At 45.1% G+C, this 13,244-nt stretch overlaps 1 protein-coding gene across 9 annotated transcripts in view; it reads right to left on the bottom strand.

Annotated features, from left to right (window-relative positions):
- The window catches only part of Jarid2 (Jumonji, AT rich interactive domain 2), a 102,188-nt gene extending 88,951 nt beyond the window's left edge, over nucleotides 1–13,237 (bottom strand). For 5 of the 9 annotated variants that reach the window (XM_084588572.1, XM_084588573.1, XM_084588574.1 and 2 more), the window contains exons 1-4: nucleotides 12,704–13,237; nucleotides 7,016–7,203; nucleotides 5,604–5,788; nucleotides 4,139–4,449 (exon numbers count right to left, since the gene is read on the bottom strand). In XM_084588572.1, the coding sequence (XP_084444698.1) occupies nucleotides 4,139–4,449; nucleotides 5,604–5,788; nucleotides 7,016–7,203; nucleotides 12,704–12,790 (771 nt within the window). In that variant the 5' untranslated portion in view covers nucleotides 12,791–13,237. The remainder of the gene's footprint in view (nucleotides 1–4,138; nucleotides 4,450–5,603; nucleotides 5,789–7,015; nucleotides 7,204–12,703) is intronic. The other 4 variants (XM_084588571.1, XM_084588578.1, XM_084588579.1 and 1 more) reach the window with 2 other exon arrangements.
- Between the last annotated feature and the right edge of the window lie 7 nt (nucleotides 13,238–13,244).

The raw sequence follows: 13,244 nt of genomic DNA, 5'->3' as shown, positions 1-13,244 counted from the left end.
TTATATATTTATTCTAAAAACTGATAACCAGATTTTACAAATAATAAAAAATTGCCACATACAACTAAAATTTAGAGTTTATCGCAGTATCGCCACACTAGGTGCTTAACCGCACTGCTTTACCGCGCAATGATGCATCCTCAAAGCACGACGAGGCCGTTTTCTGAACAGGGACCTTCCCTTTTGTGAAGAGGTTCTTCCCAACAGTGTGCGCAAAGCGAACCATTTGATGAAATAGGGAAGAAGGGTTGTGCTCACTTGGGATTCCTCTCAAACGTAGACAACCACCGGGCAGGAAAGCGCAAAAACTACAGCACAGTGCAGACACACGAGCGCTTGTGTGTGTCTCGTAGTCGCTCGCGTGTCTGTGCTTTCTCTATCAACATGGCTAACCAACTCGCCCGAACACTGCTATTATAGACAAAATGAGCGTGATGCAAAGGGTTTCTGGAAATTTTTTCACGGCCATCAGATAACTCAAGCCACTGTGGAAGAAAAAAGAGGTGCTCCGACGGCGCAGCCGCAGAAGACACGCTGTGTTCGCCGTTCCGGAGCGCGCACCGGGCACGCTTCTAGCGGATTGTTGCCACATCTGGCCAATTAAAAGAGCAGCTTCATGACATCATGCCGCTGGTGTAATGCCTCCTGGGCAGCTGTTCAACGCATATGTAATGGCACTTCGCTATTCTATCCGCCCCTTGTTCGCACCTCAACCAGACGCCGATAACACGGCGTTAAAGGAAGAAAGATCAAAGCGCTGTCGGGGAAGTTTGAGCGCCCGCTTCACACTCGCGGGCACAACAACCATTGCCACATGAGAAACTGCGCTGCGCCAGATGGTATCAGAATGAACGTGGCGCTCCAGTGACAAAGCTATGTATTGAACACAAGAAAAGCAAAGATAGATGTAGCCGAATGTGCGTGCCTATCTCAGACGACGGCATCCACACGGTCAGGCTGGGTCTTCTGTCGCGCGTTCTATCTGCGGTTCACACTTCATACCAGCACGCATAGACTAGACTGCATGAAAAAAACAAAGAAACTGTGCACAAGAATGAAGGGAATGTGCGGCGTCGTATGGTTAAAATAAACGATTGCAGCCAAGAAACATTCTGCTTTAATGAGGCAGTCCTCCATGACCTTCACAAATTCTTTATTTCACTAATAAAGCAATACAGTCGAACCTCGATATATCGAACACGGATATATCGAATTATTGATTATATCGAACACTTTCTATATCACGCAGAAAATCGCATGCATTTTTAATTTTTTATTTCGAACGGCGTCGGTTGCCAAATGGATAAATCGAACTCCGCCACCCCAAACCATGTGCACTCTGTTGACAGGAGGCGAGCTTTCCCTCAACGCCCTCGAAGATAGCGGCGGCGCGATGGGCGTTCCCGACTGCTGCGCACGATCGCTGCATACATCGGTCGCGCCGAGGGCGCCATTTGAACGTAGCGGCGTATGCAAGCGGCGGCTTGGCCGGGCTAGGGTGGCTAGCCTGATTTAGTTTGTCAACGACTAACCGCGTCTCGGCACCGCCACTTGTGCTGCGCCAGTCGTTATCGTGTGTGGCCTAGGCAGCCTAGGTGGCCTAGGCCTGTCACGGCATGGTCGGTGTTGTGATGGCTGCAAACGCGAAGAAGCGGACGACCCTGACATTTGCTGCGAAATTGGAAGTGATCCGCCGCGTTGAAAATGGTGAAAAAAAGTCAAGCGTCGCCGAAGCTTTCAGCATACCGAGGAGTACTTTGAGCACTCTGCTGAAAAACAAGAGTGACATAAAGGCCAAGGCGGAACAAAAACAGCACTCAGGCGCACGGCGGGTGCGCAAACCTGCCTTTGAAGACGTTGAGAAGGCGCTGCACAAATGGTTCATCGACGCAAGGGCCCGGAATATTCCTGTATCGGGACCGATGATACAACAGAAGGCCAAGAACTTTGCGTTCATTCTCGGTGCCGAGAACTTCAATGCCAGCAGCGGTTGGCTGCAACGTTTTAAGGCCCGCTTTAACATTGTCGGGAAGACAGTCTCGGGGGAAAGTGAGGACGCCAATGAAGGCGAGATCAAGAAGTGGCTTGAAGAAGAGTGGCCTAAGATTCTCGTCAAGTATGAGCCCAATCAGATATTCAATGCTGACGAAACGGGCCTGTTCTGGCAAATGCTTCCGCGACAAACGCTCGACACGTGCGGAGACAAGTGCCACGGCGGCAAGCAAGGCAAGGCTCGTATTACAGTTCTGTTGGCTGCGAATATGGACGGCAGCACGAAGCTGCGGCCACTTGTCATAGGCAAGTTCCAAACCCCGAGATGCATGCGCAACTGCCCCAGTGTTCCGGTGACATACGCATGGAACAAGAAATCGTGGATGACTCGGGAGATATTCCAAAAATGGCTGAAGGCATGGGACTCGGAGCTGGCGCGTCAAGGCCGGACGGTTTGCCTCATCGTTGACAATTGCACAGCACACCACACTGATGTCCAGCTGAGCAACATTGAAATTAAGTTTTTGCCGCCGAACACGACGTCGAAGCTGCAACCATTGGACCAGGGCATTATTCGCGCTTTCAAATCCATTTATAAACGTCGGCTGATCGACATTTTGCTTCTCAAGCTGCGGATGGGCCAAGAGCTAAAGATAGACCTTTTGGGTGCCATTCAAATGCTGAAAGCCTCGTGGGACAGCGTCAAGCAGTCGACAGTAGTTCACTGCTTTCGGCATGCGGGTTTTGTACGTCGCATTGAAGAAGCTTCCGAGCAAGCAACTGAAGAATCAGCGTTGGACGACGGCACAGAGGAAGAATGCCAGCTCGAAGAAACCTGGAGCCAGTTGGAGCGCTTTGTCGGTGCTGAGCCACACAGCATGTGCATTGATGACTTCGTTGGCGGTGATGACAGCACCGGAACTGTGGCGGAGTTGACAGATGTAGAGATTGCGGCGAAGTTACTGCTGAGCGGCCAAACGAAGACGCTGCCGAGGTTGATCCCGTAAGCGCTGCCCCGCTCCCGACTGCAACTGAGGCTGTAGCTGCTTTGGACCTTGTACGCCGCTACTGCGGCGCAATAGAAGGCGCTGGACTATCGCTTGTGGACCGTTTAGACTACGTTGAGGACACCGTGGTTAAGCACGCGGTTGCCAATATGAAGCAAGCTACGCTGCTACAGTACTTTAAGCCAAAGGAATAAATACTTTGTTTGAAACTTCAAGTGAGTATTTATTGAGCCACTGTGCCACGATTGGTTCATTGATTGATTTGTACTAGTTTTTGACGCGTTTTCTACGTGATTTTGTATATCGAATTCCGGCTATATCGAACTATTTTGCAATCACCGCACTGTTCGATATATCGAGGTTCGACTGTATTTCACTAATTTCACACTTGCCCGGCAGCAAGTGGTGCCAGCTCAACTAGTATATGGCAAGTGCCATCGCACCACACAAATGACTGGTCGTAGCGTTTGTGCTGAGGCTCATACTTTTACCTCCCATCAGTGTTCTTATCCCACACTCACCAACAGCACTACAGAAGCTACAGCAGTATGGAGGGTTGGTAGCTTGACGATCAGTGCGTAGTCACACCTCTCCTGACCGTTAACAGTTCTTGCGAAAGCAACAATATGAACAGTTGTAGCCATGCAGCAACCATCCAGTGCTCGCGTCGGCTGTCACAGAGACTGTGAAAATGACAGCAGCTTTCGCTCTGAAACACCATTTTTCATCTTGCATAACTGTAAAGCAGCTAAGCCACTAAAACTGGCCCTTCAGCCACTGTTGCACGTCGGCAGTGCCGTGCAAGAAAGTATGCCTAACTGACACTCCGATTTTTGCGGCCTTTGGAATCACTGCAAGCGCCTCCCAAGTGCCGCTAAAGCTTGGAAAAAAAGGTACCCCTGCTCCTCTGCTAAAGATAACGCGAGTTGCTGCCCCTTCGCTGTCAAAAGTAAGCTGCTCTCGCATATATTTAAATTTTATATTACGAACTCATTTGATTATAATGCTGTACAAACCCTTTATACACTTCACAGAGAAATCCTTCTTCGTATGGCTATTTTGCATTCTGCCTACATGCACAAATGTATACAGACGTGCACCCACTGTCAACACAAGCAGCAAAATGCATCAAAACTTACAATCACCTTGGCAGTGGCAGACCGACTAGATCTCTGCTCACTTCCTTGCTTTTCTTCCACAGACTCTGGCCTAAAGGGTCGCCGGTCCTGCTTTGGCCCGCGTGGAGCGGCACGCTGAGCTGTATTGCGCACATCGGCAGACACAGTGCCCCAATGGGCACCTGCACTGGTTCCTTTCTCTCTGCACTCGGCATTAGCTGATTGCGGCGTAGCATCGATTTCGGGGCTGCTACTTCGGTCTGACGAGGAAGACGAACCAGGAAATGCTGTCCCGCTCATAAAGTCGAGAGCAGGTGGAAGAGCAGTCGTGCCTGAAATGTGCACATGTACAGCTTAGTAAAGACTTGCATGCGACAAGTTACAAGTGCACATTACATCAGGAAAAGAGAATCAGTGCCGGTGCCAACACTGTTTGTTAAAAAAATTTTAAAATATTTTGCTCTCTAAAACTTGAAACCTCAAAAATAACATGTTGGTCGCTTCCACAAGCTGACACGTTTAACAGTTGCGCTGCTTAAAGAGCCCGAGATACATGACACAAACCACAGTAGTACTATTAGATCAGGGGGCTATGACACGTTACCCCATGTAAAAGCAGGCACCCAAAAGGCATTGATGCAGTATGTCTGTGTGTTTTATTTCATAACATATACCTTCCTGAATTTGACAAGTTTTCAAAATGACTTTTAAAGCTCTACATTATGTTTCAACTGCTCACGCCAAGCAGGCTGTATTACTTTCCCCATTAGGCTCAATGAGACCTGCAACTTGTTTGGAGGTGTCCACTTCATAGTGAATCAACACACCTTAACATAGAGCACCCAACTTGCACAAACATTCAGTGTACTTTGTTCTTTACATCAATGACAGAACGAATAAATTTGCAGCTCCCCTGGGCTCACACTATTCCGAAAACTCTGCCCCTGACCCACCTTTCATAGGTAACTTTAATAAGGAAGGGAACAATCAATTTGCACACACCTTCTCATATTTACAAGGCTCTCTCGCATAGCAGCCACAATACTGACAGGCAGTACACAAAGGCAAAAAAAATGTTTGGACCATTGAAGGAATTAAAAAAAAAAAAAAAATCTTGGCAATTCCCAGCGCCACCAGGTGGCCACCAGTTTCATGGATACAAGCTTTCTACCAGCATAGTACTTGGCTTCTCTGGAATATTGAAACGCTTTGAAACACCCTCTTCGCAAAATGCTCACATTCTTGTTTTGCAGTGAAGATTGCTAGCCGTAAAAGTGCCACAGCATTTAGAACTTGTATGCAAAACAAGGCCAGCAAAAAGTAAGAAAATATCCTGCAGTAACTAGCACTCAATATTGTGCTAGTTAGGCAGCCCAATTACCCCCCCCCCCCCCACACACACACACAGCAACAAATAACATAAAACAAAAGTGTGGTGCACAAATTTCAATAAAAAAAAATTAGAACAATTGTGCATATCGCTGACCTCTCAGGCAGAGAAACGTCAGGAAGTCTTCTGTTTTTGGCCTCCGCTTGCAAGGCAGCAGTGTCGAAGGTTGGCTCACTGCATCTCTTGATTCCCGGCATTGCGGCAGGATTTTTACCGGCGTTGGCATCGGACTGCTAGGGTTGGAGCCTTGAGCAAATTTGCGCTGAGCATGTACCTTTATCCTGCACATAAGTTAAGTTTAACAAAAGCTATGTGGAGCACCACAGCAATATTGCTAATGGCACAGTAACAGTTATCCTGTTATAGCACATTATCACACTGGAAACAACAGGTTCCACATCCAAAGAAGAACCGTACAATGGAGACTCCAGACAGAGTGAAGCTTACTGAACAAGGGGATGAGACTACTATAAGATCAGCACTACCAATAATTTTTCGTCTTAACTGCATAAGCCACAGAGTCAGGAAAAACAAGCAGTTGTTGTTAGTGGTAAACACACTGGAATACAGAGGTGCCGCAGCCCTTAGCCTATCATGGAAGCATTCTGTGTTGTACTGACTATGAACAGCACAAAAAATTTAAAGCTAACGATGCTATGCAAACACCCAAATTCAAGCAAATTTCATCCCTTTTTCTCCACTACCAGAGAACCAGTTGGCCGTTTAGTGCCCAACACAAGAGCCCTAACCCTTCCATCTGAGCATGTGCATTTCTATATTGCTTGAAAATGTTTAAACAATACCTTACGCTCTTGCCCCAGTGCCTCTAGGAACCAGATAAGAAGACAGTGAATAGTCATGCCTAACAGTAATTTTTTGGGCCCAACACCAAGGAATCATTCATCAAAAAATTATTTAATAGATTTGCAAATGGCAATTTTAAATAGCCCAGGTTACACTTCTTTTTTTTGTCATGGTTTTTTCTTCTGTTTGCTGAAACTAATCTCAGAGTGAAAAAGAGCAAAAACTATCTCCCCAACTATGGTGAGAATGCAGAGGACAAACTCGAGTGATCCGTGACATAAGACAGGGAAAACAATTCTAAGCAAGCGTACAAAAAAAAAAAAAAAAAACTTACAGCATGCATGTCATAATGCCATCCACATACGCTATTTCTTTATCGAAGAAGTGATATCCTTGTATGGCATTAGCTTAAGCTTAAGCTTTTACCAGTTTACTTTAGTGTGTGTGCTTGTTATATGCCTTTAACCTGCCTATAAAATTCAATTTCAAGTTAGCGCTCTGTGTTGTCCTTGCCTCATGTCTTCATAATTTTATGCTAAAATCCTTTTGTCAAGATGTATTTCTAGAGTCTGCTATAATAACAGAAATGAGACTCTACAAAAAGAAACTGCAATTCTGAGTCTTGCAAGTGTCCCGTATCAAAAAAATTGGGCAGCGCTCTTACGGGAGACTATCATGAAAATGCAGCTTAGAAATGCAATAACCTCTTAGAGTCGGTGTCAGCTGCTTTCTTTGCCACAACAGTACTTGCAGTAGTCTTGGGTGTTTGCTCGCGGCCATCTTCTGAGGCATTCTCATCTAGCAGCCGAGCTTTCTTGGTTTCGTTGAGTGATGCATATAGTGCTTTTTTGAGCTGCTTCTCTTCCATCCAGTGGAGCCCATTGCTGCAACCCTACGCGTAATGAAGAGTAAAGATATTTAGCTTTCAAAGATCAAAGACAAGAAGATCTGTGCAGGCAACTAGACCAACAATCAATCAATCCAACAGCAAATGTTTACCAACAGTTCACACTAAAGATGCCATATTCATGTGTGTATCAAGACCCATTGTGGGTTTCATACAGTCTGTGCCAAGAAAAAAAATCATGACTAAGAATTTTTTACTTTGCTGGAATAAAGCCCTATGCATGCTCTTCACCGTTTAGTTGCGCCACTAATGGCAACAGTCCCTTCTTGCTGTTGGAAGAATTTCATTTGTTCCTACAATCATCAATGTGGGTTAGTACACAAGAATCGTATCAACAAATGGCCTCATTCAGCTTTCTTTTAAAGTGAAGAAATATTGCAAACCTAAAAAAAGAATATATGTGGGCAGTGAATTGCAGCATGATATAAAATCTAAGCTATAGAATGCACAAAGACAAGCACTGATGTCCTCATTTCAGAAAAAAATGTCTTAGTATGTCACAAAGAGCAAATAGTTCACGGGAAAAACTTTAAGTCACAGAATGCATGCATAGAAATGAGGAGACGCTGTAATTTCGCGGGAAATAAGCAAGTCCCCATAATATAACATATGAAGCATACACATTACTCCTGGCATTTTGATAAACAGTAACCATTCCCTATATTTACACTCTGAACAAGTTTTACACTGACCATGTCAAATCAAATTTTTTTTGCCAGGAGGGCTCACTTTTTTCACACTATGGCCATGCAAAGGAACATTTTTCGCAGGTGTAGGTTTGGGAAAAGCCACAGAATCAGAACCATTTTCATGAAAAACAATGCTTTTACACGCATAAAAAATATCAGCAAACCTGAACAAATCACAGAAATGCCTTCACTGGCATTTGTTGTCTAATTGCCACTATTACTACAAACATTTCCAACTTGCTAACCTTCAACAACATTCTCATTTAAAAAATATGCAGTGCTATTCTGTTACAAATAAGTCCCTTGGCAGAGACAAGCACTGCAGAAAATGACCATACTAACCGAAATGAGCCATAAAAAATTAAGGAGACACTCAAGCTTCACCTTAAAAGCAGATGCGACACTGGCTTTAACACCGCCTTTCCTTTCCACAAATTTAAATGTTTTTTTTTGCTAAAGTTAGTTTTGGTGAAAGGAAGGCGCAGCATCTGTCACTTTTCCGTGGACATCTACACTTACAATTTACGGCATACAATTGGAGGTATGTACATATGCAGTTGGTTTCAATCCCTACCGTAAACTAGCCTCCAAGCTGACTAAGCGAAATGGTATGACACCATCCTGAATGCTACATAAAGAAGGTTGCGTGCCAATTTTGATACAAAATCATGTTATACTTTTGCTGCCCCTTCCTGTCCACACTTCCTGCTCACACCACTCATAAGCCAAGTAAGGCTTTCGCCTTAAAAAAGTTCTCTTCACTGATACTAATCCTACTGCCACCCAACTGTTTATTCTAGCATGGCGGACACTGAATGAACTGAATGCAGACAGCCTTACACTCAGTATGCCACCATATGCAGCCTCCTCTATATGTATAAGTCACATTTCCTGTGCCAAGCGCAGTGCAGCTGTTGTCGTAAAGGCTGCAATGAAAGGAGTACTACGACAATCCATGTAAGCACAGATGGTGCAGCTTTCCCAAGACCCTGCACTTAAAAAAAAAAAATGGCTCTTGATTGAGTTTTGAACTACTGAGACCACATCATTTGCTTTTCCAAGCTTGAACACCCTGAATTACATGTGCTGCTTTGGTGGCTATGGTATGCGATTGCTGTACCTATGAGCACCGGCTCAAACCCCAGCCATGCAGGCAGAATGCGATGATGTCTATGTTCTATGGCAATTCCAGTGCCCATTGAAGAACCGCAGGTGGTCTCAACCAATCTGGAGGCCTTCACTAAAGCATCTCTGAAAGCCCATGTAGCATCATAAAGTTGAACTCCATACGCCATACTACTATGCCGTATATGGTTACAGTATACAATGTTCATAATGTCTAAGTTTTATGCGGCAGAACTTCACTGTTCACATATTTAACACAAGCTGCACACATTTTAGTCCCTTTGAATGTAAAAAAAATATGAATGTTTTCTCCGTACATGTCAATGCTCTAATACTTTGCTGCTTTTATGGTAATTCATTCACACAAAAAGTAATTTCTTTTTCATGTTACTGCATACTCTTACATTACATGCAAGGAAAGGATATAGCCAACCAAATGCATGTCCTTTGGCATGTGCAAATTATCAAAACATGTGCACACATTTCTGCCTGTAACAGTGTGCTTAAAGGACCACTGTCCAGGGTATGACTTTTTAAGCAATGGAGCCCAATGCTTCGATCAGGTACCGGAGATAGTCTGTGCAAAATGCTACAGCGATATGAATACCGCAAAGCAGCAAAAATACAAATCAAAGCTCTCTCATCCTCCCCTTCGGGAAACCAGCTTCCCCGTTCCCTACGAGCCACTAGGCTGACGTCGGAGTAATGACGACATCCATTGGTCCGTCTCGCTGCCTGACGGGTGAAGGATGGGCGTACACGACTAATTGCGTGCGCCGCTCGCTGCGCGCTTTTCCCTTGCCACAGCCGAACTGAATGCAATGAATGCAGCGGTGCGCGCTCCCTCGGCCGTTTCGTTTTCGCGCACGCAGAGTGCCACGCCCTACCTCCCACTAAACGCGGAGGAGGAAGGGGAATTTGGCTCGCGGAGGCTAGACGACCGAGCAGGAGAGTGAAAAACTTTTGCAAAAGAACGGGAGGAGAGAAACACGACAGAACCAGGTGATTGCGGTGGCTGTAACTGCGTTATTAGTTACCCTATTCAAAAACATTTTTTCAGCCTTGCGTTCTGGGAGTGAAGCCTCACAGCCACGGGGGAAGAAAATATTTGACTGAAGGGTGGGCAGTGGCCCTTTAATAAACAATAAGAGCAATGGAAGAAAAAAGGTGAAGGATGGATACTTTATTAGGACTTGTGGGTTTAACATCCTGAAGCAACACATAGGCAATGAATGGGGAATGCTGTAGTGGAGGGTTCTGGATTAATTTGGAACAACCAAGGTTCCTTACTGTGTGCTGAACACTGCCAAGAACAGGCACCTTTTGCATCAAAATCTGGCCGCCACAGCCAGAGTCAAACCCAAGTCAATCTTATAAATGCTCTCTGAATGCTTGAGATGCAGGACATATCTATAAGGCATCGAATTTAAAAGCGATTAGGGTCATTTTTGCTTCAGTGTACTAAAGAGATAATCAGCAATGTAACAGTAGTAGAAAATTTTTTCTGGTGGAAGTATGTTAGGTGCATAAGAGGCTCACTATTGCCTAGAATGGAGTGTTTCCATGCGTATAAATCGCACTCTAAATTATTGAATGTCTGCATGCAGAATCTTAAATTTATCAAGAATAAACTTACCAATAACATCTACACTACATACAAGAGCTATCAGTACACAGAAAATCGCCTAGGTCCAGTCTAGCATCAGCTAACAGCTCAACTTTTTTAACGTGCAATAGAATTGCAATGTGCATGCAAGAGGTCCTCTGTGAAACTACACAGAACACTCACACCCCTGGACACTGATGCATTATGCACAATCACGATACAGATGCCACACTCAGGCAGCCCTTGAATCAGGAACTATCTACTTATCATTTGCCATAACTAGCCCTTTTTACAGGGGGTAAATGAGCATTAGTTCTGCACTTATAGTCAGATAAGACTCAGCAACGCAGCGACAAATACCCCTGAAAGGAAGTCCTTCAGCCAACTGTGTCGCCCGACTGTCATGACACTGCAGTTTATCCGCTAGCAGGATGAAATGGGGCAGCAGCGCCCTAAAATGGGATTAACCCCAACACCATGACAGTCCATAAAAATGATCAGCTGGAGGGCCTCCTGTGAGGTTTTTTGCTGCTGCAATCTTTAGTTGCATTCTACTACAAAACTTTCAACGAGGGCTTCCTCGTTGTCACCATACTGTTCCCTGGGATGTTTTTCACACTTGGTGTTAGAAAGGAGGAAGCGGCAGTGAAACCGGTTTTCAACGGTCTAGCAAGGAGGCATTTCGACATTCTCCCCACACTGTGGAAAAGCCTATAGTTTGCAAATATACTCGGGGGCAGTTGCAGGCTTTCAGGAGCTAGATGAAATGGCTTGCAATCATTTTAGCGAAACATTTTAGTCGCCGAAGTATAACCAGATATGACAGCATGTATCTTGGTCAGCCCTGCATTTTAACATGTAGCTTCAACAAACATGATACCAATGAACTGCCAGCACAGAGTTGACCACACCTGTCTAGAGTGTAATATGGGAGCAATCACTCACTGAGTGCTAAAGTGGTGCGCTGCAAAGCAAATGAAGCAAACTTTAACAAAGCTGCTTTGTTAAGGGCAATGCACTTCTGTCTGTGTGGTTTGCACGATGCCCAAAGTACCACTGCCTGCAACTATGTATAACATCACTGGAAGTTTCATTCTTGTAATCCACCTTATGCAAAACTGTGAGCATCACAATGTGTCAATGGCCAGCAAAACATGATGCTCTCAACAGTCGATAAAGCTACCAACACTAACCAGCTACGTGACCCAGTCATAAGACATACCTCATTTGCACACACATGCACTTTAAAATGCCATAATCTTAATGACGGTGTTTACTAGTGCTAAGAAATGGCGAAAAAGGACTGGCACCTTCCCAAGAGTTAATGCAGGCAAACGCTAGTAACGACACTGGATAGTACAAGCTTTGCCTAGCACATGGGTAGTAAAAAAGGCTTTAAAAGAACCAATTCAGTTTCTTCACAAGGAGCACCTCTTCACTGCATGATATAAACTACCAGTTCACCAGAGCATAAATTGCTACATGTTTTGTAGTGTTGAGAAAAAACCTTGGCAAATTCTTATGCATTATGCTATGCATTCATGGATGTCCTACGTTCCCGGGCACCTCTATAAAATGGCAAGGATTGAGGAGCTTTAAAAAATTTCGTGTCAACACCTCTTTGGTGCTACCTGCCAAACATGAGGAAGCTGAGAACACGCCATTTCGTTTGGCCTTTGGGCGAAGTGTTCTAGCATAGACTTTTTTCGGCCAACTGACTCGTAAATATCAACTTATTCTTAAACCTGCTTTACATTAAACAGCATTTGACTGCAGCTGCTCTTCCGGTGTCATTGGCTGCTCGCCTCATTTTTAGTCACCGCCCCGTTTTCCGTACCTAGTGATTTTTTTTTTTTTTTCTCTCACCTAGTCTTACGGTTGTTGCGATAACATGACCAACTAAATAACGCAGCCCTCAGCGTGACACGTTCCGCGCGCCTGCAAAAGAAAAAAATTAATCTTTTTTTTTTTGTTTTTTCGTTTGTTTTTCTGGGTTAGGTATGCAGGACAGCCCTCAAAGCTGTCCTACATTCCTTGACGCACAGAGTCAAGCAGACATATTTACCAGTCCTTTTGTAGACGCATTGCGCTTGGGTCGTTGCGACGTTGCCGAGTAATCGGACAGCTGCCGTTCTTTGAAGGCGGACTTCATCTTTCACCTTTCACATTCACTTCATTGTTTCAACTCTTGTCCGTTGCTACTCCTAGGCGTCTGCGTGTGGTGCCTGCGACATTATGTGCACCAGACGCAATGTGAGGCTGGTTCATATACAAGTGCGTTGCTGTATCAATAAGCAACTTTCGCAAAAGGGGCCTAAAATGCACTTTACCAACGCGATGAAAACGGACTTCCCAGTGCAAACCTCACGCTCGCACCGCTGGAGGCAAGAGCACTCATCCACGACAAATCTGCTTTGGCTCGAGCTCCAAGCATTCTTGTGACCATTACTGTTCCCGGCACATCGCTGTCGTCTCAAGAACAGTCCAACATTGCTATCCAAGCACACGACCAAAGGAAGCAGAGCGCCCGCGCGAACAAAAACAACCGACCACTCGCACTAACACGCGCGAGCGCGACATGGTGCCTCGCATTCGTTGCCAGACGA

The sequence above is a fragment of the Amblyomma maculatum genome, chromosome 1 (assembly GCF_055883805.1).
Source record: "Amblyomma maculatum isolate TAMU_Amacu chromosome 1, ASM5588380v1, whole genome shotgun sequence".
Lineage (NCBI taxonomy): Eukaryota > Metazoa > Arthropoda > Arachnida > Ixodida > Ixodidae > Amblyomma > Amblyomma maculatum.
Note: the sequence above shows the minus strand (reverse complement) of the source record. Positions and strands in the feature narration are given on the sequence as shown.